General features: G+C 46.1%; 1 protein-coding gene across 1 annotated transcript; it reads left to right on the top strand.

Moving 5' to 3' along the window:
• Window positions 1-577: 577 nt before the first annotated feature.
• On the top strand, window positions 578-19950 carry adamts5 (ADAM metallopeptidase with thrombospondin type 1 motif, 5 (aggrecanase-2)). The gene is made up of 8 exons (XM_030074349.1): window positions 578-1931; window positions 11406-11538; window positions 12142-12309; window positions 13041-13324; window positions 14733-14916; window positions 15845-16020; window positions 16322-16497; window positions 16692-19950. The coding sequence occupies exons 1-8, from the start codon at window positions 822-824 to the stop codon at window positions 17389-17391; spliced, it is 2931 nt and encodes a 976-aa protein (XP_029930209.1). The 5' UTR covers window positions 578-821; the 3' UTR covers window positions 17392-19950.
• The last annotated feature ends 3741 nt before the right edge of the window (window positions 19951-23691 follow it).

Raw genomic sequence — 23691 nt, 5'->3', positions numbered from 1 at the left:
TTAGGAAGTTAGTGCATTTTGTTCTGCAACTTTTTACATGTAACAGTGACTACCTGAAATAGACTAGAAGACAGAGGGAAAGGGGGGTGTCATTCTTCATGTAACAATTGTTCTTGAGGCATTTAGTGAGCACTTTTATTCCAAGTAACTTTACAGTGAATGGGCAGGTGGAGGTTCTTGCTCCAGGGCACTTTGACAGAGAGAAATAACTGGCGTTTTTTTTTTTTTTACAGGAGGTCTCTTTCTCTGTCAAGATGATTTGGAGGCTTTGTGAATAGACTGAAGTGCACTCACACAAAGCATAAGGGGCCTCCCTCTCCTTTGCTGAGGCAATGGGAAATATTCTAGTGACAGCATTGTTCGGGTTTCTCTCCTCCAGCACTTGACTTTACTTTGATTTGAGGGAGAGAGAGAGGGAGAGTGAGAGAGAGAGAGAGAGAGAGAGAGAGAGAGAGAGAGAGAGATGGAGGAGTGGTGATTGAGCGCAAAGGGGGCAGGACTTTTTCTCTCCGGGTCCTATTAAGAGCAAACTTTGTGTTTTTGTTCTCCAAGTTCAGCTCACCGCTCTCAAGCCTGCACCACTGTTTCCCCCCTCTGCTCTTTTCTCTGTCTTTCTCTCTCTGCTGCTGCTTTTTCTTCTTTCATTTTTCCATTTTTCTGCAAATGCTTTTGTCGACTCGGATGTTTGTTGCAATACTTTTCATGGGGGGTTTGGACACCGGGAGGATGCGCTTTTCGGTGGAGCACACTGCACGCAAAGTTGTTTCTCCGACTTGGTTGTTTTAAAGGGGATATAGATGTTTTTCGCGCTGGAATGAACAATGGTGCGGCTCTTTGGTGCTCTGGCCGGGGGCATGCTGTGGTTTCGGCTACTGTTGTTGTGCGTCGTCAAGTTGGATCAGGGAGCCGGGCTATCCACTTTCCAGGATTTCTTTCCTCCTCCACCTGCCAACGGGTCGCTTCTCACACCTGCCCGGAGGACAGAGGGGGTCGTGCGAACCATTGACCGGATTTACCACGGGGGAGGGAAGGTGGGCTACCTAGTGTACCTGGATGGGAGCCGCTTTCAGCTGGACATGGAGAGGGACGAAGCGCTGCTGTCGCATCACTTCAGCCCCCAGTATGTGCTTGCGGTGATGGGGAAGAGCCCTGCGCCTCTGCACCGGGAGTGCGTCTACCGGGGGACAGTGGACTCCAACCCCGAGTCCCTGGCCGTCTTCAACCTCTGCGGCGGGGGTCTCGAGGGCTTCTTCGCCGTGGAACACGCGCGATACACGATCACGCCGATCATCAGGGCGAAGGGACACGAGCACGACGTGCGCGCCCTGCAGGACAAGGACGCGGAGAGCGCGCTCCACTTGTTCACGCGTGAGAGCTTCAGCTTCGAGGCCATGCGCGAGGGGCGCGAGAGCTGCGGGACGCGCGATGGGCGCAGGGGACGCAGGGATGCCGCAGGGAAGCGCCGGCGGAGAGGTCGCGGAAGGGGTAATAAACGGAGGAGGCAGGGGGTCACGCTAACAGAGGAGGAGCACGACGGCGCGCAAGGGAGGGGTTGGTGGAGCCGGTTCGCCAAAGCCACCACTTTGGCGACCGGCAAGCGGCGCAAGAGGTCGGTGTCCCGCGCCAGACACGTGGAGCTGCTTCTGGTGGCGGACGACTCCATGACCAAAAAGTACGGCAAGGACCTGCACCACTACCTGCTCACGCTGGCCTCTATTGCCTCCAAGTTGTACGGGCATGCCAGCATCGAGAACCCCATCCGGCTGTCGGTGGTGAAGGTGACCACGATCACGGAGAAGGAGAAGGGGCTCGAGGTGTCCAAGAACGCGGCGGCCACGCTCAAGAGCTTCTGCAAGTGGCAGAACCAGCAGAACCCGCTGGACGACGACCACCAGCATCACCACGACGCCGCCATCCTCTTCACCAGGCAGGTAAACAAACTTTCCTGACTCCGTCTTTCCGCACCTCCTGTCCACTCCTCCTCTCACCTGGCTGGCAGGCGCGCCGGGCGCCAGGTCCGCCTCTCTCCAGTCCCACACACTGGGAGGAGGCGCTGCATAGCGGCCCGGTGTGATGCCAAGGCAGGGGAGGAGCGCCATGGTTTGTTTTTGTTTTGACAGTGCACGCGGCGGCAGCATGGTTGACTGCAACAGCTTCTTTAGTGGTTTGTTATTCCTGTACTGAATTAACGCCACGGTAATAAATAAATAAATATAAGGAACACAGGTTCAATAAATGATTATTTTTTTTAAATGAATATTTTCTCCACCTATCAAACTGCTCCCAACAACGTATTATTCATTATCAGCCTCAGTTGGTGGTACTGATTTTTGGTCAACTGTTGTCACATGTGTGTTTGTGTGTTATAACATCCCACCAATATCATCTGAGTTAACTGTTGCACAGGTGTGTGTTTACATAATATGCATATCATTTATAGCCTGTGTAAAGTAACCATGTGTGTTTATTTTACAATAGCCTTGGCTGTAAGTCTCCATTTGTGTTCTTGCTTACTTCTTCCCACATTTTTCTTTGTCCATGTCCTGTTTGTATTTGATTCATCCACCTTTGCCTCCTCATGTCTTTCTGCTGATTCTTGCATGTGTAATGCGGCGCGGTGTCTGTGAAACAGCCATAAAAACTGTATTTCCTGCGCCTGGTGTTTTTCTAGGCAGGCTGCTCTGTCTCCTGCCTCCCCCTCCCAGTTCTCCGACAACCCAAAGCCTCTGAGTGTGTGTGAGATCTGAGGCGTGTGGCCGCAGCATGCACTCACATTCTTCCCAGGGTAGGAGGACGAAGCTGAAATCAGCTGCCGGGTGCTTTTCAGAAATATCACCAAAACCTCTTGAAACTGCAGTTAATTAAGTAGTTATCCCAGGCTGGTACCTCCCCTCTGTCTCTGTCTTTTTTTTCATCACTCTAGTCTGCACATTTTTACCCTGTTACTTTCCAGCATCTGACAGCAGGAGCTGGGAGCTGTCAGAAAAACAAACACATCCACCCAGTTAGAAGCCATACATTTACCTAGACCACATACATTTATCCCTTCTTTCACCATCCTTTTCTCTGCTCTCCTCCCTCATCCTTCCTGCTTCCCTGACTCGCTGCTCTGAAGCCACAGGGCAGCAGCAGATCTCCATGCATTTTTCACCCCTTTTGGTGTGGCTTCATTGTGGTGAGCTCCGGTTGACGTGTCAGATAGCTCGCCTTGGATTGTGGTGTGTTCAAGTCATGCAAGGTCTTGTCGTGGCTGAGGGGAAGCCAGCACCAGGGGTATTACCTCAGATCTCCTGGGGCCGGCGCCAAGTTGGCACCACCATGCATTGGCACCAACGCCAGTTGTGCATACCTGAGGTTAGCAGGTTGGCAAAGTGGCGCAGTTCCTGTGTGCCAGCCACCTCATGGTTTCTCGCTAACCCTGTGGCCGCTACACCTGCATGACTGCAAGACTGAAACTTCCCAGGAAGTAGCCGGTGCCATGCTCAGGGGAGGTTGGGCACAGCGGGCACAGAGGCAGTTATCCAGATACTTCACCCTGACAAAGGCAGGGCGGGAGGGGAAGGCGGAGAGTAAATGGACAGCAGACTGTAATGGGACCTGACAGGCAGTGTGGTGTGTATTTTTTTGTCTGTTCTACTCTGGCTTTGAGCCTGTTCAGATACTCATCCTTGCCCTGGCACTGGCGTCATTGTTTTTCCATTTCCACTTAGCTTCCTACTATTGAGTTTCAATGCCTTTTATACAATCCATGTTGGGCTTTGGTCTTAAGCATCATTCTTAAAACTGTCCTCTGAATGTCTCTCACATCTCTCCTATACTGATGCTGTGTATTTTTAAGGCAAGGTCAACAAGAGGTCACAGGTGTCACTTGTCACAGGCCTATTTCATAGAAAAGTCAGGTGATTCTACCAAACAAGCAGTGTATAATAATGACTATGGATGTGTGAAGCTATGGACTATGGATAAAGCTGGCACTGGAGGTCCCCTGTCCTCCATGGTGTTAATAAGGTAGCTAACATGTGGACTAACATGACATAAATCTTTGAACAACACTCTGAGGTGGGTTGTTGATCCATGTCTGACTGAATTGTGCAGGACAGATCAGTCTAATTGCAGTTAAATCTGATCAGCATGTTGTAGTGCGCATTCAGCCCTAAGGTCACGACCTGAAATAAGTTGAAGGTTGAAGTCTGGAAAGCAGCCATTGCCTTTCTTGAACTTTGACCTTTGAGCTTTGTGGCTATTAAAGGCCATTATCAGGATCTCGATTGTTGAAGCTGCTTTTGTCTGCCTGTCTCATGGACAGACAAACAGGCCTGTTTACTTTCAAACACTGGAGGAAAATAGACCTGCTTTGTCTTTTTCAGTGAAGTAGAAATTGAAAGGGCACGTTCTTCATCTGAAAGTCCTATTCTCTGGGAATCTGTGTCCTCACTCACACTGCGCCAGATGTATTCTGAGGAAACATTTCAGAATATGAAGTGTGGACACACATTGCTCTTTGTTAAAGATATCCAGATATCTATGGCATGCATCCTACCTAAGACCTATTTCAGAAAGAACAGCTTTACCTTGCCATAAACATCTTGTATGTATAGATTTCATTCTGCACACGTAAGTATTCATATCACCGGCCAAAGACCTGTCACTTACTATTCTTTACAATGTAGTGAGGTTTGCTGCAGATAATTTTGTAAGCGCTCATAAAAACTGTACTCTTGACACATTGTCCAGAGTAATAAGAGTCAGTGGGACATTTTTCACATTTTGGTACAAAACTCTTAATTACAGAAACAGAATAAACCCACTCGAGTTTCACTTAGGGAATGCCAGTCAGGAAACAGCTTTATTTGGCTCAGCTGTTTCATTGCTTGTTTCATTTTGCCTAGAAAACGTGATGTGTTTATAGCGCAAAAAATCAAGAGTTTTGACTGACAGGGGGTTTAGATGTTACAACAAATGTTTTTTTTTTCTATCATTCCACTGCACTGAACGCAAAACGTTATAGCAGAGCGATCACAGTTAAGCCGAAACTGTATTCCGCTCATTTTTCGTCTCTGTGGTGGACCGACTGTGAAGTACATCATGATTATTGTAGACCGCTGAACTAGAACTGAAGCTCATTCAAGACTTCATGCCTGTAAAGTCAGACCAGCTCATTGTTCGCAGATGGAGGGGGAGGGAGGGGAGGAGAGCACAGAGTTGGAGGGAACTCATCTCTTTGTGGTCGAGTCCAATTACTCCAGCACCAGCAACCCCGCATCCACAGCAGTGAGATGACCCGTGTGGTGGTGTCACCCGGTTCCACACATACCAGCACCAGAACAAAACAACAGACACATTGAAGGAGCTGCACTGAGTATGTGTGTGTGTGTGTGTGTGTGTGTGTGTGTGTGTGTGTGTGTGTGTGTGTGTGTGTGTGCATGCATGCGTGCCTGTGTGTGCATGTGCAAGTGTATGCAGGAGCATTAAATGTTACGTCATGGCAGTCCAATGCATGGCTGTGCCTACTTATTGTGAGCTGGGACAGTGGACAAAGCCCTACTGTAAAACAGACAAAGACAAACAGAGAGATCTGGAGATATGGACACGCACTTTGTGTGTTCATGTTATTATTTTTTTCATTTTCACATTTGCTTAATGCAGTAATACTTCAAATATTTGAACAGGCATTGCTGGCAGGTAACTGTGATGATATTTCAATGTTGACTTTCCACCAGGGTCGAGGTCAGTTCACTCTCAAGTCACTGAGAGTATCCGTAATCGGGTTAGAGACGTGGTTTTTAGTTTCTTTACATAGTACATTTTTAGGTGTTTATGAAACACTTCTAAGCAACGTACAACAAATGCACAAGTGGAGGTCAAGGGTCAGAAGGGTCATGGTACCCTTACAGTATTCCTGTTATCATGCAAGAGTGCATTGCTCAATAAGGAGATAAAACAAATGCAAAGGAGAGAGGTAGTTATGAGTGAGTAAAGCAGAGGGGGTATGAAGAAGTCTAGGAAGAAAGGGGCGGTTCCCTGCTATTCTCAGTGGAGTGGGAAGGTCGTTCCTTTTGTTTTGTTGTCAAGAGAAGAGTCAACAGATCCTTGTTTACCAGCTTTGAATTTTTAAGGAATTACACCTCCTGATCTGAGTGAACTGAAAAGGAGTTTGCCCAAAGTCTCGCTTGCACTTTGGATAAGAGCATCGGCCTAAACACCCAAGATTTCCAATTTGCAAAAACACTGAGAAGGCCCTTATGTAATGATGATTGATGTAACACACACACATTGATGTAGACACAACATGTGCCGATCCACAGTCCATTTCTTCTGCCGTCTCCACATGTGTGTAATATTTATTCATGTCACACACTCTCATACAGTAGACATGGGAACATGTGCACACGTGTATATTTTGGCGTGACGGATCAGCTATAGTGTGCTCTCCTCCCTTTCCTGTGCTTTTGTCTCCCCCTCTCCTCTCCTTCCATCCTTCCCCCTTGAGTTTAGCATTAACATGTGTGTGTGATCATGCATCTCTGCTGTCTGCCTGTTTATCAGTGTGTGGGTGCCTGCCTGCGCACATGGGAATGTGGATATACAGTACAGGCATGTGTGTGTGTGTGTGTGTGTTTGTACAGTAAAGTGTGCCGTTCCCACCCTTTGCCTCCCTCTGGATGAGTTTCTCTATTTGTTTTAACTGTTCTCCATATTTCACACATGCTATATTTTGTCTTGCGCATGGTGACAACCTGCGGAAAGCAACTGGATCTCAAACTCTTGACCCTCAGTCTGTCGACGTACGCTACATGCTGGGGAGCAAGGCTGCCTGTTAACAACGCATAAGCCTGCTTCACCCTCTACACAGTGTGATAAGTGAGTGACTGTGAATTACACTCCTGTTTGCAATCATGGACTTACGTTTCCTTCGAGAATGGCCAATTCGCGTCTCCAGGCAAAGTCGGTGCTCAGATGCGAAATAACACAGTCCAAACAGTTCGGCTGGCCAAAAGCGATCTTCCTAATTAAGCGATTTCACCGGCAGCTTACAGAATGCATGACTTCAGATGAGTTTTCGTTAAAGAACAGAATTATCCTCGCTTCGCACGGGGTCTCGTGGGGGCGAATGTGAGGAGCAAAGCAGCCAGTGGATGACAAAACTCGGCATTCATTCGCCACGTATGGGCAGTTACCTGATTTCTTGAATGCCAGGCAAACAAAAAAAGACAGTTTTCATAATCACAGGAAGGGATTAACCCTTTGATGCATGAATTGTGAAAGCCTGAGTCAAGATTTTTTTTCTTATGTGTTTTTACTCTTCTTCGGGCATGAACACTTTTGTGAGTCTCCATACTTCTTTAAGGATGCAGGACTGGTATTACCATGTCATGATACTAGTATTAATATGTTTTCAGCAACAAGAATTGACAGTCTCTGCATAAACCTCAATGGAGGGGAGCAGCAGAGAGCATTTCTATCAGCTGATATGCAATTCCACCATAGAAACCATTGCATTTAGGAGAAATGACTTTAAAACAGCTGTCCACTGTAGTGACCGCTATGCGCCAAAGGGTTAAGAGATATCTGGGTAACACAACTACATTTCTACTGGAGAAACATGATTATTGGAAAGTGCGTGCAAACTGCAGTTTTGAGTAATCGGAGTGAGGTATGAATTGTGTTCAGGAGGAGGCAGCTAAACAATTCACAGCTGAGTTTCTGCACAGCAAATCATGAAAACAACACAACTATCCAAACTCCCCAAACAGAAGCAGAAAGCGTTTTTTTGTTTTGTTTTTTTATTCAACTATAAGTGGGGAAATTTCAAAACTTCACCTGCCACCCTTTTTTTTCACCACACCTTGCATCGCTTTGACTCTGTCCACTCATTGGTGGAGAGCTGGTCCAGCTGCATGTTGATGAGCACAATTATTGCAGTCAGTCTGCAGATTGTTTTCTTTACATTCAAGTTCATCAGCAGATGAGGGATATTTTGTGTGTATGTGTGTGTGGTTAACACAAGCTTCGACTCAAATTGCTGGTGGTTTTGTAACACAATGAGGGTGCATACTCCTGAATGATCATACACACACACACACACACACACACGCGCTGGTCGTGTCCTGGTCTCCACAGCCAGCTGGCCACCTGTTCTCGTGTTATTTCTCCCAACATTTCTGTAACTCCTTGTTTCCTTCATTCTTCCCTTTAATTTCCTCCCATCCCTTCCCCCCAGCGTCTGATTCCTGAACTTATTTCTCTTCCTCTCCCTCCCACCTTTTCTCGTCTGTCTGTGAGAGGCCTCTGGATGAAAACAAAGTCGAGAATGAACTTATGAGAGAGAGAGAGGGGAGAAACAGAGGAAGAGAATAATGTAGACAGGGACGTGATTTTTTTCAAATCACATTTCAGCCTTTTTGACACTACTCGGATTTCTAAAGGGAGATTCTCATTTTGCCACTTTTCGCACATATATTTCCTGCTGTACTGTTGTCTCAAGGAAATCGTTGTATAAAAGAGAGGAAGTGGAACAAAAACAGCGCTGTCATGATAGCGCCTGGGAGGGGTCGAAAAAAATAAATGAAATGGAAGGAGGGGTATAGAAAGTTTCGGGTGAAAGAGTGTGGGAAAAGGGCAAAAAGAAACAGACAAAATATAAAGGCAAACATGCTTCTCTGTGCATTCTATCACTGTCTGCGTCCGACTCAAAACAAACAGCCTTCCTTCAGCGGTTTTCAGGCTCGTCTGCGCACAGAAAAAAAAGAAAGTCCAGCCTGGAGTTGGCTCACACCAGTCATCCATGTAGTGAGTGTATTTGACTTGCCCTTTGTTTTGCTGGTGTGTGTCCTGCAGTCATTTGGCAAAAGCAGGCTTTCCCTTCCTGGACACTGAGCGCGCGTGTCCGTGTGTGTGTGTGTGTGTGTGTGTGTGTGTGTGCACCAGTGTGTGCCTGTATGCATGTATGTCTGATAGTGTGCAGTTGTTTATGTTGTTTATAATTTATTTGTGAGGGCATGTGCATGTTCATGTATTTGTGTATGTCTCCATGATGTCTGCGTGTGTGTGTTTGTGTGTGTGTGTGTGTGTGTGTGTAAGGTCGCTCTGCCCAGCCAGTAATGTGTGTGAGGGGAGAACACAAGGTGGTTTGTTCCAAACTGATTCGCCCGGAACGGGTAAACACCCTCCCCAGAGAGCCTCTCACACACTACCCAGCAGGCCTGTCAGCACCGCTTAACATGACGATTCATCCTCTCCACGGGACGTGTGTGTGTGTGTATGTGTGAGTGTGTGTGTGTGAGTGTGTTTTCCCCGATTGAATGTATGTACAAGCATAAATGTTTGTGGCTGGATGCATCTGTGTGTGTGGGCACTTGAATGCACACATACATTACAAACGTGTTCTTTTTCCATTGACTGTGTGTGTGTGTGTGTGTGTGCACATGTATGTGGGCGCCGGCGCACATCACGACTGTGTGTTTGCGCCCCGGGGGGGTTAATGTTGTGATTGAGTGATTGATCTCGGTGCACAGCTGGGGTATCCAGAGCACCCTGAGGCCTCATCTGCATAGATACGTGTGGGAGTCAGCGCACAGATCAATATACAGTATGAGAGAGAGAGAGAAAGAGAGAGAGAGAGAGAGAAGAATGAAACAGGGAGAGGCTTTGGAAGAGAGAATAAATGAGAATAATAAAAAAAAAAGGGCGAGAGAACGGGTGAGATGGGAAGGAAAACAGAGAGAGTGAAAGGAAGAGCAGCCAATGAGAGACAGGATGATGCTGACTTTACCCAGCGTGTCATGTTAGGAGCCTCTCAGTGATCACACTCTCACCAAATGACTCTATTAAGCTGTGAAACTCCATATCAGCGTCACTTCCAGGGAGCTCGTGCACACACAGACTGGAGCCGTGAAAAAGGAGGAGGAAGGGGAGTGGAGCGGACAGCTGCAGTCCGGCTCTAATCAAAATTCAAAAGGAATCAAACACACGGCGGCCGCTTCCAACAGTTTGACGTCAGACACCTTCCCCGTCCAAAAACCGATTGTCGAAACTGATGCCAGGAGTGAAAATATGGAACTATTTTTCGCTTGCTGAGCTGAAGCCGGACACACAGCTGACCTCAGACCCCCTGTGCTATTCAGGTCATGAGCGTTCACTCCTGACCTGAGTAATTTCTTTAACTGAGTAAAAAATTAATGAAAATTTTGATATTATGACAGTTTCCTTGCATTCAGTTGCACTTGCCTTTGCACTAAGAGATCATGATTACACCGTCTCCCCTTCAAGATTAGTAATGGAATGAATGATTCGGTTAATGAGTTAATTTCAATAAGGGATCACAGCGTTTGTTTGTCATCACCAGTCTGTTCTGTATGAAGCACAGGTGGTCCTGATGTCTGGCGCAGTGAGGGCAGAGTCACAGCTGAGATGGAAACATGTTTTTGAAAATAAAAAAAAGCAGACAGGCAGACGGGGATCCGAGACGGCAAGCAAAAAGAGCAGCCCACAAATCCCAGGCGAAGGAATGTAGCGGGCTGAACAAGAAGGAGCATGATAGCTGAGGATCCTTTTATTAAAATCGAGCTTTTCATTTCCCCGCCCCGCCTGAGGAAACGGGGACAGTTGTTACAACCGTTGTCTTTGATGAAGAGATAAAGGCGCATTACCAAAGATTCCCAGGGGGCAAATATCCATCCATTTTCAAAACCACGACTGACAGTATCAGTGGTTTATTATTTAAAGTGTTGCCCGCGGGAACAAGGCGCTGCGTCAAAGTAAAAATCTCTGGCACAGCGCCGCGACAAGGTGCATTTAACAAGTCGTTTCCTTTTACACTGCGTTGGCTAATTTTCTCGAAACAGGTGCCTGGATCCTAAAATGGAGCGCTTTGCTTCTATCAAGATAATGTCACCTGATTTCATAAAACTTTTGAAATATAAGCTGATTGGCACTGGTAAACTGCAAATGACCTCACTTCAGTCGCTTGAAGTGAGATTTCAAGGCGTCTTCCTAATTTAAACGACTTTATAGAGCCGATATTTTTGCCGTGTGTTTGATAGAGAGGGCAGACAGTAATCCCAGTACTTACGCAGATGTGAAGCCTTTCTTATGTTTGTTATTACGGTGCTTTCAAAGAAATAGGTAGGGAAGATTTATTGCCAACTCACCATGATAAAGAAAAGAAATCCAGTGACTCTCACTAATTGTAAAAAAAGGCTATTGTTTACACTCATAATCACTAGTTTAAGATGGATATTTTTGCTGAAAAGAGATTAACAGTTGTGTGTTTGACTTACTGTGCAATTCGTCTTCTTAGTTTGTTTTATTTAGTGTTGGTTTTTCTCCGTTTGGCCGGTTGAGACCTCAAACGGCTTTCTGTAAGAGCGACTCGGCCGCTAACTGTGGCTGTTTCCTCTGCTCAGGACCTCTGTGGCCACCACTCCTGCGACACCCTGGGCATGGCGGACGTGGGCACCATCTGCTCTCCGGAGAGAAGCTGTGCCGTCATCGAGGACGACGGGCTTCACGCCGCGTTCACCGTCGCGCACGAGATCGGTAGGCACGGGTACACACACACACACACACACCTGCAAACAAACGCTGACACACGCATGCCGGGGCTTGCCCTTCACGCCCTCAGCTCGTCGTCACTGTTGACACGGTGTTGTCTGATGCCGTACGGCGATACCTGAGCGCCCCGTGTTTGTTTTCTTTGCTCATTCTTGCCGCGTGATAGATGCCCAAGACCGTGACAGCTCCTATCATTTTTCTCTTTCTCTCTTTCTACCTCACGCTCTACTTCTCTCTGTCTCCCTCAGTGTCTGTCTTCAGTCCTTTTTGTGCCTTCATTTGCTTTTTCTCTCATTCCTGCAACTGGCTCTTTCTCTCTCCCTGTTTTTCTCTTTCATTTAGTCTCATTCTTGCCTCACAATGAAAAAACTGAGAAAAAAAAACCTACATTTATTTACATATGGACAGAAGTTGTTGTACATTGTGCATGGACTTAAAGATTGCCTCGTTTGTTTCTTATTTTGTGCTTTTGATTTGACATGAATGCTAATCGTCTTCAGCTCGTTCTGTATGTAAGCTGTCTTTCTCCCTATGTCTTGTACCTGTAACCTCTCAGTCCAGTGTCCTGTCCCTCTGTCTCTGTCCCAGGTCACCTGCTGGGTTTGTCCCACGACGACTCCAAGTTCTGCGAGGAGCGCTTCGGCGCCAGCAGCGACAAGAGGCTCATGTCCTCCATCCTGACCTCCATCGACGCCTCCAAACCCTGGAGCCGCTGCACCTCAGCAACCATCACCGACTTCTTCGACGACGGCAACGGTGGGGCATCAGATTTATACATTCCCATCTACAAATGACATGTTTGAATCCGACCTGACAGCGTTGTTTTTTCCCCCGTCATACCTGTCACTCACCACGATTGACTAATGCAGATTAGCTACACAAATGATCTGTTTCTTCGTAATAATTAAGGTATTTACCCACCAGCCCAGTCCCATTTGCAAATCAGATACTGGCTGGAGAAGAGAGAGTTTTCCCTGCAGGCAGGAAATAGACGATTGCCTGGGCAAGAGATGTGATCTTTATCCAAGACGAGCCACACTTGCCTAGTTCCATTAATTGGTCTCATTCATGAATGCCAGATTAGCATTGTTGGTTGACATTTTGCGATGTAGCTCCACTGGTTTTGGCATAATTCATGTGCCAACGAAATCGTTTCAGGCGTCAGAATGTCTGCTGCTGTTCTGCCAGGTTTTTTTTTTTTTTTTTTTTTTTGTGAGTTACAGGTCAGTTTGAAGCCAATTTGGCAATAGGTTGAAATATATTTGCATACACCTGAGATAGGCAAACATGTGCCTGCGTGTTTTATTTCAGCTTAAGATGAGAGAAGGCGGTTCCACTGCAGAGCACACATTCATCTTCAAATCTGCAAACTCTCAGCCCTCCATGGCACATGGTTGGCCGTCCCGGGACACGCTGAGTAACAGACTAATCTAGACTGGCATATAAACTCATCTGAACATCCTGCTCTCTTCTCCATCCTGCCATAGCTGAGTGTCTCCTGGACCCTCCTCGCCAACCCCTGCTGGGCCCCGAGGAGCTCCCGGGACAGAGCTATGACGCCGTCCGTCAGTGTCGCCTGGCCTTCGGCCCGGAGTACACGGTGTGCCCCGGGATGGATGTATGCGCACGGCTGTGGTGTGCCGTCATTCGCCAGGGACAGATGGTGTGTTTGACCAAGAAGCTGCCAGCCGTGGAGGGCACACCCTGCGGCAAGGGACGCATCTGCCTGCAGGGAAAGTGTGTGGACAAGACCCGCAAGAGGCACTACTCGGTAAGAGGGATGGACGGATGCACGGAGGATATGAGGGTAGGAGGGAGGAAGATTTAAAAGGACAATCTCGGAGAGAAAATCAAAAATAGCTCCCTTTTTTCTTAAATTACCCAGTTCTTGTTAGAGCCCTTTTTATAGTTCAAAAAGTGACATTTTAAGTGCAAAGCAAACACGACAATGCACAGGCTCGTCTTTGGAAGAGAGAAAGAGATGGACAAAGATGTGGAGGAATGTAGTTTAGATTTAAAAAAAAAAAAAAAACAGGAAAGAAAGAAGGAGATGAAGGAGATGCACACATCAAGAGGAAAAAATGTCATGGGATATCCATTATTGTGTGGTCCGATTTATTTGTACCACTGATGATTTGAGTTATTTGCTCTGATGTCCTAAATCCAGTTTGGCCTTAATGAGTTAAAGGTCCAAGTGTGTTTTTGGCAGGCTGTTGACAGAGAGAGTGTGTGTGTGTGAGGGAGAGAGAGGGGAGAGAAATTCAAAGGAGGGGAACGACTGAAAGAATATTTTCTTTGTGTTTATTTGTCACATGACATTTGAAGAGTGTGACTGGATCCTTGGCAGACGAGTGTGTGTGTGTGTGTGTGTGGAGTCAGCCCAACTTCTGACTCGCTTCGTTTCCGCCGCCTTGTATGACGACCGCTTTACTGCTCCGAGAAATGTGAAGCCTCCGAGTTTCGACGGCACCTCAACCAGACTTAAAAAAAATCTTTGAATTTCCATATGCTTCTTGTAGCATAACTACATATTAAGCAGCTTTAGCCATGGAAAGAAGTGGCTAAACGACTATTAAAACTAAATAATGGTGCTAAGTTATGCATTTATATGGGGAAAAAAATGACCCAAAGAAGCTTTTGCAGAACTTTTGAAAGATTATAGAATTTTCTGTCGCTCATAAAAAGTTAAGTGCTATTTCTCCAGTCATTTTATCACTGGTGACTCATGCACCATTGGTTGGAAAAACACAGAAATATGCATCTTCACATCAGAAGTGCATCAGGGTTTTGTGCCTCGGGGGAAGCATGTGAGCTTAGTGCTGTCAGCGTCCTGAGGAGCGGCTTTGAACATGATTTTGGTGACTCTCGTTTTCATCACACGCAGTTTTTATCACATGCGGATGGCCTCATTCCTCTCTCTCTCTCTCTCTCTCTCTGTCTCTCTTCCACACCACAATGCTCGCATAGTTTGTCTTTATCACAAATCTCTCTCCAGAGGGGTTTCCTCGCGACACGTGGCTTGGCCGGCAACCAATCTGACTTCCAACATGCCTGATAAGCGCTAATTGTCTCTCATCCCCCTCCCTCTCTCCTCTCTGATCTCTTTCTCTCTCTCTCTGTCTCTCGTCTCTCTCTCCTCCTGCTTTTATCTTCCCTCTCTCCTCTCCCCCCTCTCCCAGGCGTCCAACCATGGCAGCTGGAGTTCGTGGGGTCCTTGGGGTTCCTGCTCTCGATCGTGCGGAGGCGGCGTGCAGTTCGCCCAGCGTCTGTGCAACAATCCGCCGCCGCGCAACAACGGGCGCTACTGCACGGGCAAGAGAGCCATCTATCGGTCGTGCAGCGTCACGCCATGCCCGCCATCGAGTGAGTATGACAGATGCTGGGACTCATGCACACACACCCACTACTACATATCACAGCTCCTTTTGTCTCAAGTTTCCAGGAATTGGGCACGCATGTGCTTTTGAAATTATACAGTTTGGTTTTGCTTCAGCATTCTCAAAACTAATAGTCGTCCCATGAGCTATATACGGTGGCCGAGAACTGCGAGTTAGTGATTTTCCAACGGCGATTTTACATTTTAGAACGCCCCTCAGCCGTTGTAAAATCACTGTAACCCACGGCTTTTCGGGGCTTATTGCTTAAATATAACAAATATAAAAAATCTGCCATGAAAAATCCGTTTGGGCTTTTTTGTTTGCATCCTTGCTTTTTTTTATTTGCAACACAGCATTTTCCTTTTTTATTTGCAGCGTTTTTTTTTATTTGCAGCGATCGTTGCTTTTTTTATTTGCAACGCAGCGTTTTTCTTTTTTATTTGCAACATTTTTTTTATTTGCAGCGATCGTTGCTTTTTTATTTGCAACGCAGCGTTTTCCTTTTTTATTTGCAGCGGGTTTTTTTGTATTTGCAGCCATCGTTGCTTTTTTTATTTGCAACGCAGCGTTTTTCTTTTTTATTTGCAGCATTTTTTTTTTATTTGCAGCGATCGTTGCTTTTTTATTTGCAGCGATCGTTGCTTTTTTATTTGCAACGCAGCGTTTTTCTTTTTTATTTGCAGCGTTTTCCTTTTTTATTTGCAGCATTTTTTTTTTATTTGCAGCGATCGTTGCTTTTTTTATTTGCAACGCAGCATTTTTCTTTTTTATTTGCAGCTTTTTTTTTTATTTGCATCGTTTTTTTTATTTGCAGTGATGGCGGTTCTCGGCCACCGTACCTATATATGTAAATTATTCATCATACAAAATAAACATTGTTTTACCTCTAAACTCTCGATGGGACTTTTCTGCAGATAAAACTTTCCGCCAGGAGCAGTGTGAGGTGCGCAACGGTCCCCAGACAGATCCCAAGGGGGTGAAGACCTTTGTGGAATGGGTGCCCAAGTTCGCCGGCGTCCTCCCTAAAGATGTGTGCAAGCTGACGTGCAGGGCCAAAGGAACAGGATACTATGTCGTTTTCTCTCAAAGGGTGAGTTTTAGTCGAGCTTGAGGCCAAAACACAAGTGGTACGGTAATATTTGGCTCGCAATCCTTACGACACAGCAGTTATACAAATGGTCAAGAATGTGAATGAGTAATTCTTGAATTGGTTAAAGACACATCTGTTAGTGAGAGGCTTTTTTAGCACCATGCATCTAATTTTGATTTCATTTCAACTGAAGCAGCTCTATGTACTGTTGCCTGTCAGAGTTACGCAAAAAGATGCAGCGTTTTGTGACAACGGTAACTATGACGATGCTAATGAATGTTGTGACTTTGTCCCCCTGTAGGTGGTAGACGGGACAGAATGTCGTCCGTACAGCAGCTCGGTGTGTGTGAAAGGGAAATGTGTACGAACTGGCTGTGACGGCATCATCGGCTCCAAGCTCCAGTTTGACAAGTGTGGGATATGTGGAGGTGACAGCACGGGCTGCATCCGCGTGGTGGGCAACTTCACCAGGAAGAGGTAAAGAGAAAGCATCAAGTGCATGTCCAGATTTTTATTTGGTTATAGTAATAAAAAAAAATCACTTTTGCTTGCTTCTGATCTCTCTGGATGTTTGTTTTTTGATGAGAAAACTCAAGTTTCAGTGAGAACAACACATGACCGAATCTGAACCCGTTCTCTCTTCTCTTTTTCGTCTCTCTCCTGGTGATCAGTAAGGGCTACACAGACGTAGTGAAGATCCCTGAGGGCTCCACCCACGTCAAGGTTCGCCAGCACAAGGCCAAGGACCAGACGCGCTACACCGCCTACCTCGCCCTCCGAAGGCCCAACGGCGAATACCTCCTCAACGGCAAGTTCATGATCTCCACCTCAGAGACAATCATCCCGCTCAATGGATCTGTGCTCAACTACAGCGGCTGGAGCCAAAGGGACGAGTGGCTTCACAGCATGGGCCCCGGGGCCTTACAAGAGGCCCTGGTGGTCCAGATCCTGGCCACAGATGCTAAGAAGCCCCTGGATGTTCGTTATAGTTTTTTCATGCCCCGTCGGACGGCGTCGCAGCAGCCGCCGCCGCCTCCTCCGGTCGTCCAGAACCCGAAGTTGGCCCCTTTGCTGAGCAGCACGACAGTCTCAACCACGACGAGAAGCACCACCACCACCAGCAGCACCACTACGTCCACCTCCGCTGCCCCGGTCCTCGTTCCCGTGCCGACCACACCCCCCAGCCCCTCAACCCCAACCCCAGGGCCTCAGTGGGTAACGGGGCCCTGGATGGCCTGCTCCAGGACTTGTGACACAGGCTGGCAGAGCCGGACGGTGCAGTGTAAGGACCAGGAGGGGAAGCTGTCCAAGGGCTGCACGCTGGGCGCCCGCCCCTCCGCCTTCAAACACTGTCTGGTGAAGAAATGTTGAGGCGGCCGGACGGACAGACGGACTGAGTGACGGGATCAAACACGTCGTAGAAAGACATTATAATCTGTAACTCTGCTGGATGTAGGACCTTGAATGAGACAGTACATTTGAGATGTAGAACTTAAAGTAGGACCATGAATGTGGGCAAAAGGGGGGCGGAAAGGACACGCATGAGACTCAGAGACAGATCGGCATGGATCTGCATGCAGCCTGAGCCCTCTCACCCCCTCCCTGCCTTGACCCTGTACACCAGAGACATGTCCTGGGATTGTAATAGCTATACAGAGGACATAAAGTATGGAGGACACTTTCCATATGATGTGCAAATAGGTGTGACAGTTGCCAGGACCTGGCATAGCTAACAACTTAAGTCGCATGTCATTTCCACATGGACAGTTAATTGTCTGTGCCGTTGACTCCCATTCCTGGACGCTTAGTGTGTATTGCCCTTTAATGGTGTGTGTGTGTGTCATGTTGTTTTTTTATGCTATTCCATATGTTCTTATCACTGTGGGGTTTTGGAAATCACACCCCGTGTTGTCCTTTGTCCTGTTTGTGTCCCAGACAACAGCCCCAACCATGGGAAGCACTCATTATACACGCTCTCATTTGTGTTGAATCACGTCCCCCATCTCAACCCCACACGCCCCCCCACCCCACCCCTGCCCTATCTTATTTGACTGGTCTGCCCAGCTTCCTGTCTGGGCTGGAAACCAGGAAGCAAGACAAGCAGCGGGAATAAGGCTGAACATAAACTAGTTCCCATTACGTTACCAAAACAAAACAACAAACAAAACAAAAAAAAAAAAAAAAAGAAAAAACACAAGGACACAGGACCAATTAAGTCCCAAATGTTTACTTGCCAACCAAGGATACCTCAGATGGTGACTTGGCTGACGAGAACAAACGGGAAGCGCGAGCGTTCGTTGTGAGAGCATCAGACGCTCGCGATGGTTTATGGTACACAGAGTCAGCTGGGGATCAGCCAGTCCATCTCACACTCTAGTGCAACTTGGGAAGTGCGTTTTCCCATGAGGACGCAAGAATCAAATGAGCGTTCTTGAAGCTGATAATGGCCTTTGAATTAGAAGCGGCAGTAAAGTGAAAAGACGGAGTACCGTGGCCTTCCCGAGGACAAACCTTGCAACTGTAAGATTTACAAAGTGGCAAGGTGACAGTGACACTCTAACCTTTACAGAGGTTAATGAAATGTAAACAGGTTTGGGGCAATGCTTGACATTGGATGTGTGTGTGTGTGTGTGTGTGTGCGTGTGATTGATGTGCCCACGCCTGTGTTTATAGCACGTATGTCACATAAACATATGTGAAAGACTTTTTGTCCTTTGCTGCATCTTCGCCTTTTTATTTTTTCTGGATCTCCACCCTCAGTTCCATATGTATCAGTCACTGTGCTGGTGCTGGGAGGTTTATGTCGCCCTGTGTTTCCTGTGTCTGTCCACGTCGAGATCGTCTGTCTGTCTGTCTGTCTGTCTGTCAACTGTTTAGGAAACAAACAATGCTAGTATGACAATGTGTGCCCTGGATACTCGCAACGACAGCAAGAGGGAAACTAGCCCAAGTCATAAATGTCCTAATGCAATTCACACCACCTTTCTCTCTCTCTCTATCTCTCTCTCTGTGTCTCTCTCTCTCTCAGGACCCCCTCATCGCTCGTCTTGCCTCATTTCATTAGGATGACACTACCAGACCTTGCACACGTAGTACTTTCCAATAATTCTTAGCATTTCTGCAGCTGTTTTAACCTGCCTCCCTGCCAGATGGGCGGCGTTTACCACATCAACAATTCAGATTATGCCAGCAAATGGCCCGTATCAGAAAAGTATACTAAATGGACTTTCAAATACCTTCCTGTGATTGTCTAAACTCTCCACATTTTCCTGTGCGGCAAGCTCCACCCATCTGGCACCTATGTAGGATGAAAGAAAGCATGCGAAATATTTGCAAGTACTTTTTGATTGGGATCTACACACCGTGCTCAAAATGTTCTCCTCCCTCGCCCGCTCAGATTTACACAAAGAAAAGAAAGTGTAAACATATTTTTTTATACAATTAATAGATCTCTCATGTATGTGTTAGTATTCAAGCGTATTTACACAGAAAACACATGCTAACACATTTACACAGACACACTCCATTTAAACACCTCTTGTACACAGTATTTGCATAACAAACACATATGCATGTTTGCATACTCATACAAGCTATACATTTTTGGAAAAAGAGATACACACATTTTTGAAAATGCGCACTCTCATTTAGACACATATTTGCACCATACACACACACACTTAAAACACACACATGTACACCCTACTCGGACTCTTTCCGGTGGGAAAAGACCCTTTCGCTGAATGACAGAAACACAGCACTGAACTTGTAATTTATTGTTTGTACAACTGGTATGTGTGAATTAAAAAAACAAAAACAAAACGTGATGAGTTTTATTTATTATGGTAATTTTGTATCAAATTACTATTTAACTTAGGAATATGACTGTGCAGAATCATTCCTTTGTAAGAAAATAGTGTTTTTTTTTTCTTTTTCTAGTCATCCACATGAATATATGTACATAAAAATCTATATATTTAAATATGTGTGTCATTCTCTGTGTCATTCATTTCGTGTGATGCATTTTGGGAAGCAGCACTTACACACAACAAAGCAAATCTGTTTTTCATCTAATATTTTTATATTCAAAGTGGAAACTGGCATGGCTTTAAATGGAGAAACCACTTCTATTACAGTCAAAGACATTCTTAAAACTACTGAGTAAAATTAAGAAACTAATTTAAATGACTACACTGCCACAGCATAATGAGAGTAATGACTAAATATAAAAAATGTAACAATTCTGGGGCAACTCATTGGGTCAAGCTAGCCTGTAACCACTCAGCTGAATGTCAAACATTTGCACAATCATTTGCACCAAAAACCTGTGTGCACCACTGCCCTGCTGCACGGCTCATCCCGGGACGCTGCATGTGATGTCACATGTACAATTTCATCATTTACACAAAGTCACGTGTCGATCAGACAAGACGAGATGAGCTTAATTAATCCCTGCTGAAATGTGTTAATGCAAACTGAGCGGGATGTGTGCAAACATGCATTTACAGGCTTGTCCGCGTTGGGAGATTTACCGAGCAGATGTGCAAATTATGCATCGTTAGCACTTCACGCTCACATTTACAATCTGTAAACAGAAATGGGCCTATAGATTTATGAGTGTGGGTGTGTGTGTGTGTGTGTATGTGCTGATGTACATTATATGCTCTCATCTCAGTTATATGACAGGAAAGGACTGTCATCACTACGCTGCCTCTTAGAAAAATATGGATAAGAGGATTTGCTGAAAAATACCTCCCTCACCATTAAAGACATGCTAGGATCCTTCTCTGGCCTCATGATTTTTCCATTTACTTTAACTTGTTATGATAAATTGGGATGAATCTTGGAGATATCAACAGCAGTATCCCGTTTCATAACATAACAACATGTTTTCTGCAGCACTGGTTTCCACTCCGGCCCAACAAGGGCACGAGATCTCACTGATGATCAGTAAAGTGAGTGTTTGCTGGAGTGACAAGCTGCAGCCTCCTGGGTCAGGATGGCACCGGGCCGACGATCACCGCTCCGCTGGGATCACTTCCCGGAAAAGGAGCAGGCCTCATCACCCCTGATCCCAGCAGGGAGCTCCAGACAAACACCCTCATGAGTCACTGGAGCTCCGCCAGTGCTCTTACACTTATTGTGGTTATTCATATTAAAATTGTCAGCATTAATTTCACTCTGTGAGCATAAAAATCAACACTGCGTCAGTGTTTATACAAATCAAAATCCAGTAAAATTAGTTCTATCATTACCATCATTATGATTATTTTCTTTTCCTGTAACAGCTGGCCTGCAGCCTCTGTGTGAGTGGACAAACAGCTCACCAATCAACACTTGTCAACTGGAAATGATTCTCCCAGTAAAATCAATGCTGGGAATTGCATGAATATGATTGTGAATACAAATGCAAATATTTAGTTTTCACCAAGTGGAAATTTCCCTTGCTATCACGAGTTATACAAGACATACAAGGACAATGGAAGGCATAAAAGACTCATACAGTAGATAACTCAGCACATGCCTCCATGAAATACAAACATTCCTCCTTAAAATAAAAAGAAAATGTAACAAACAACAAGCAATGCTTTAAAAATGAGATTATGAGGGTGTACAAATACAGCAGAAGCCCTCAGGTTCCATCTTTCCTAGTTTCTGTATAAAATCCTTACAGCGCTTGGAACAAATGATTTCTCATATTTGTTCCTATTTGTTTGATAATGCTGAACTATTCTTTCGTATTGCAGAATATAATGCATTCTTATTTGAGGCCAGATTATTGTCCATTCCCACTGTCTGTAAAACTTGTGCAGGTTTCTTCACCCTGAACTATTATTCTGACCCTGGACCTCTCACCTCATGACTGCAGCCACGGCAGGTTTATTATTGATCCTCGGCTGCCTCCTTGCGGTCGCTGGCCTCCAGGCTGCACCGTCGCTGGTTTCCAAATGTGATGCTGCAGCGCCATCTGCCGGCTAATCATGCGCTCCTTCTCCTGGGACCCTGGAAAGTCTCTGCGGCAGTCTGGGGATTTTCCTTGGCTCAGACCTTCCATCTACTGGAAAATCCTGAAGTTGCAGTTCGTTCGCCTTACCATTTTTTTCTGACCTGTTGCTTTTAAGGTGGACTTCCACAAAAAGTTCCCTCAAAGAATAATCAATGAGTTTCCTCCAGTGAGACAAACTTTGGGTTCTAGTGCCTGATTCAAGCAATTTGACCCAGTCTGCATGTCAAACACCACTTTCCATTCACTTATGGCAGTGGAAATTAGGTTATTGGGGATTTTCTTTTTCTTTCTTTCTTTCTTTCTTGTTTTTTTTGGCAATACATTTTTTGTGCCTGTAAAAAAAAGACAAACTCTCCCCATGCATCATTATCACAATGTTTTTACTAATTTAACACAGCCTCTCAAACTTCCAACCAAAACCATTCCTTAAATATGAATTAAGATGTAGAACACGGCATATAGAGCTGTGCTGCGGTGTAAATAGTTGTTTTATAGTAAGTGTATTGTGTAAACTATTCCTTGGAACTTGCAGTTTTGATGTAGCATGTATATTTGTCAAGTTATCCTTGCGAACATTATGGTAGGCTGATATTTATTTAGTTCTTAAGGGACTGTTTGTGAAGATTTTACTGGTTTATTTTCAACCATGTGTGGAGTTACAGCATGTTACTGGTGATGTCCCCCTGTGCCCTTTAGATAATGGTTTACCAATTAATTAAGGAAGCTCCAGAGTAAACTCTTGGTGCCTCTGTATGAGGGGGGAGACTTGTCTGGTCGGGCGGGGGAGAGAACCCGATGAGAGAGGCTCTGCTTCCCTTGATCTGAGCGCAGGGGCTGCTGGAAAGAGAGCGCACTCCACCTTAAGACCTCGCCGGTCCCGCTCCGCTACCTCTCCCCGGGCAGCAGAGCCGCGGAGCCCGGCCACGGCGCACCACAGTCGGCTTGGCACGGTGGACGTGAGCACGGTTCCCGGAGCTCTGACTGGTACGGTTACCAGACGCGCTGCCATCTGCCTTCTCCAGTTCCACTACCATCGCAACACTGCTGCCTATCAGCCCCTGCTGCCTGTCACCCGAATTTGTCCTGTAACGTGGATACGGGAGAGACCTCATTTTCTATTTAGTGGTGTGAAGCTCAGTGGGCACAGACAAGCACTGACAATGCCACGGATAAGGCTTCAGTTTCTGTGCAGCTCAGTGGATAAGAGCAAAGCATTAACACTGTCAGGGTAGGGCTTTGATTACCACTCCATGAATTTATGTGCTAATGGAAGTGTAAAGCGCTTTGGATGAAAGTATCCACCAAATGGCATTTATTAATGGCACATATAATCAGTAATTCTATTTCATAAGGGTGTGTGTGTGTGTGTGTGTGTGTGTGTGTGTGTGTGTGTGTGTGTGTGTGTGTGTGTGGGTGTGGGTAGGGGATATCTCTTGATTTAAGCACTGACAAGCATAGTACGAAGAAAAAAAGTTTTCTCGGCCAAAAGCGCACTCCACAATGATTGATTATTATGGCAACGCTCCAGGTCGCTGCCGCGTTTTCGTTGCGCACGGGATTTGGCCCCTCTCACATCAAAGAGTCCGCAGGAAAGGGGTGGTCCCGGGGCAGGGGGATATATAGGAGGGACCGGCTGGATTCTGACTGCAAGGCAAGAGCAGAGA

The sequence above is a fragment of the Myripristis murdjan genome, chromosome 2 (genome assembly GCF_902150065.1).
Source record: "Myripristis murdjan chromosome 2, fMyrMur1.1, whole genome shotgun sequence".
In the NCBI taxonomy this organism is placed as follows: domain Eukaryota; kingdom Metazoa; phylum Chordata; class Actinopteri; order Holocentriformes; family Holocentridae; genus Myripristis; species Myripristis murdjan.
This window is presented reverse-complemented; position numbering and strand designations above follow the sequence as displayed.